At 43.6% G+C, this 2,296-nt stretch overlaps 1 protein-coding gene across 1 annotated transcript; it reads left to right on the forward strand.

Annotated features, from left to right (window-relative positions):
* The first annotated feature begins 1,371 nt into the window (after window positions 1-1,371).
* On the forward strand, window positions 1,372-2,031 carry LOC140122842 (speedy protein 1-B-like). The gene has a single exon (XM_072144089.1). The coding sequence runs from the start codon at window positions 1,372-1,374 to the stop codon at window positions 2,029-2,031; it is 660 nt and encodes a 219-aa protein (XP_072000190.1).
* Window positions 2,032-2,296: the final 265 nt, after the last annotated feature.

A 2,296-nucleotide genomic window follows, 5' to 3' on the forward strand; every position in this document is an offset into this window, starting at 1 on the left:
ATTTCTTGCCTAATGCTAGTATTTAGGATGCAGTGGAAGAGGAATAGTGTGAAGGCCATGATATAGTGAGACATTATCCCATTGCTGGCATCCTCCCTATTGTATTATGTGTATGAGGAAGGATCAGTCTGAGATCTGTGTAGGTGTAGGGATCTGTATGGACGTATAGTGGTTTCCTTATACACCTTCTCTGTGCCGCCTATGGACGTAGTGCTGGATAGGGGTCAGTCCCCCAATACCACAATGATTTTCATTTCTTGTCACCTGTCATTGATCTCTGTGACACACAGCCCTTCTACATCTGGAGACACAAAGTAACTATAGCCATGTGTACAAATATACTTTACGTATGTTTTATTTTGTTGTTGGACATTCATGGAGGATCCAAATCTAAAAATGTTTTCACTGCAGATTGAATATTTACAATGTGTATACATATAAAGTGACTGCCGAGGCTCTGCCTCTTATCTATAAGACGTATCACAGGGAAACTGTATTGATCAAAACTGTCTTAAAGAAAATCTGTCTGTTGCCCACAGAAACCAATCACAGCATGGCTTTCACTTTACTACGGAAGCTTGAAGTATAAAAACTGAGATTTGATTGGTTACTTACTAGGTGCAACAGTAACATGATTTTACACTGTTTTAATAAATGAGACCTACTGCATAGTCTATGGTGAAAGTGCTGGACAATTATCAAATGATTATCGAATTATCAAATGAGTGTTCTAATTGTACATGGCAATCAATCACAGCTCAGCTTTCATTTTATAAACTACGGTTGGGAACTGATTGGATGTCATTAGCAACTAGAACATTTCTGCTCTCGGACACTTTTGATAAATCTGCCCCAGTGAGTACATCATATATATCCAGTATCTGCCCCAGCAGAAGAGAAGAATGGGCTGTATAGTGCAATGTACAGGGACAACTACTAAATTGTTGCATATAAACCCTTAAAGTACCAAGGATGAAAATTCCTACTGGTTGCTATGTACATTGTTTCTCTTTACAAAAATGAAGCTTATCCATTATTTGTTATTATAACATAGTGTCAAAAAGTGTCAAAAAGTAACCCAATCAATGCTGCTTATATGTATATACATACACAGATAATATATTAAAGGAGCATGTTATCCCTTTAAGACTTGCTGCTGTGTGAGTCATCGTGGCAGGTGCCACACTCAGCAGCCAATAGGATTGCAGGACATTACTTCAATGCAGGGAAAAAAACGTCGGTTGGTGCCAGTCAGTGAAAGCTCTCAGAGTGATAAGACAGGCTCCCGTTACTGCACCAAGCGAGTTTGGAATAGTTTTATTTTAGCCAAAACCCGGATCCACACAGAAGATCTACTGCCCACGTAAAGACATGAAGACAAAGAGACGGGAGACTTCACCACCTGATCCACTGGAGCCTGCCCCCAAGAGGAGGAAGATAGACCTGGCACAGCAGGACGAAAAGATGGCGGCCTTCCTCACACACTGCGAAGATAAGTACACAGCAGAGCTACTGCCCACATCAAATGAAGACAGAAGAAGAGACTTGAAGAGAAAGAGACGGGAGACTTCACCACCAGAGCACCAGGAACCTGCCCCCAAACAGAGGAAGATAGACCGGGCACAGCAGAAGGAAGAGATGGCAGCCTTCCTCATCCTCCTGGAGGATAGATACATCACAGAGTTCCTTTCCAGTGACAGCAGCAGGACCTCTTCAGACAAGTACCACCTAGCCACTGCCTGTGAGTATTTAAGAAGAGCAAGACTTCCCACTGTCCACTACAGAAACTACTTCTTCCCAGCACTCTACCTGGCCAGTCAGTTTGAGGAGCAAGATTCAGACATTCGCACAGAGATCCTCTTCTGGGCCTTGGAAGGATTCTGGTTTCTGGAGATCGAACATTTTCTCCGTTATCGCAACCTGCTGTTCCGGAAAATTGGCTTCAAAGCTTGGGTAGACCTGGACACCTGTCATCAGATAATGGCCGAGGACCCCACACACTGGGCATGGAAAAGAGAAAGACCAACATGAACAACCTACCTGAGCCCAGCTGTTCCAGCACCCAGGGAAGATTAGAGAGTCTACCAGCTATGGCTTCTCTTGTGCCATCATCTAACTTCAGCTATACAAGCAGGAGGTCTGCAAGGAAGCCTGAATCATCACCTATACCTACCTCTGCCAAGATGTGAGATGACAGCTGCGGGACCATCATGGAGAAGATGACCAGAAAAGCAACATGGATGAAGCCATCTGTCCATTGGTAAGGCCCAGAATCCCACTCACAGCACATAACATT

Source organism: Engystomops pustulosus, chromosome 3 (assembly GCF_040894005.1).
Source record: "Engystomops pustulosus chromosome 3, aEngPut4.maternal, whole genome shotgun sequence".
NCBI lineage: Eukaryota > Metazoa > Chordata > Amphibia > Anura > Leptodactylidae > Engystomops > Engystomops pustulosus.

Bases quoted from the DNA above. Each gene is read 5' to 3' on its own strand.
- LOC140122842 (XM_072144089.1), top strand. From the start codon at position 1,372: ATGAAGACAAAGAGACGGGAGACTTCACCACCTGATCCACTGGAGCCT.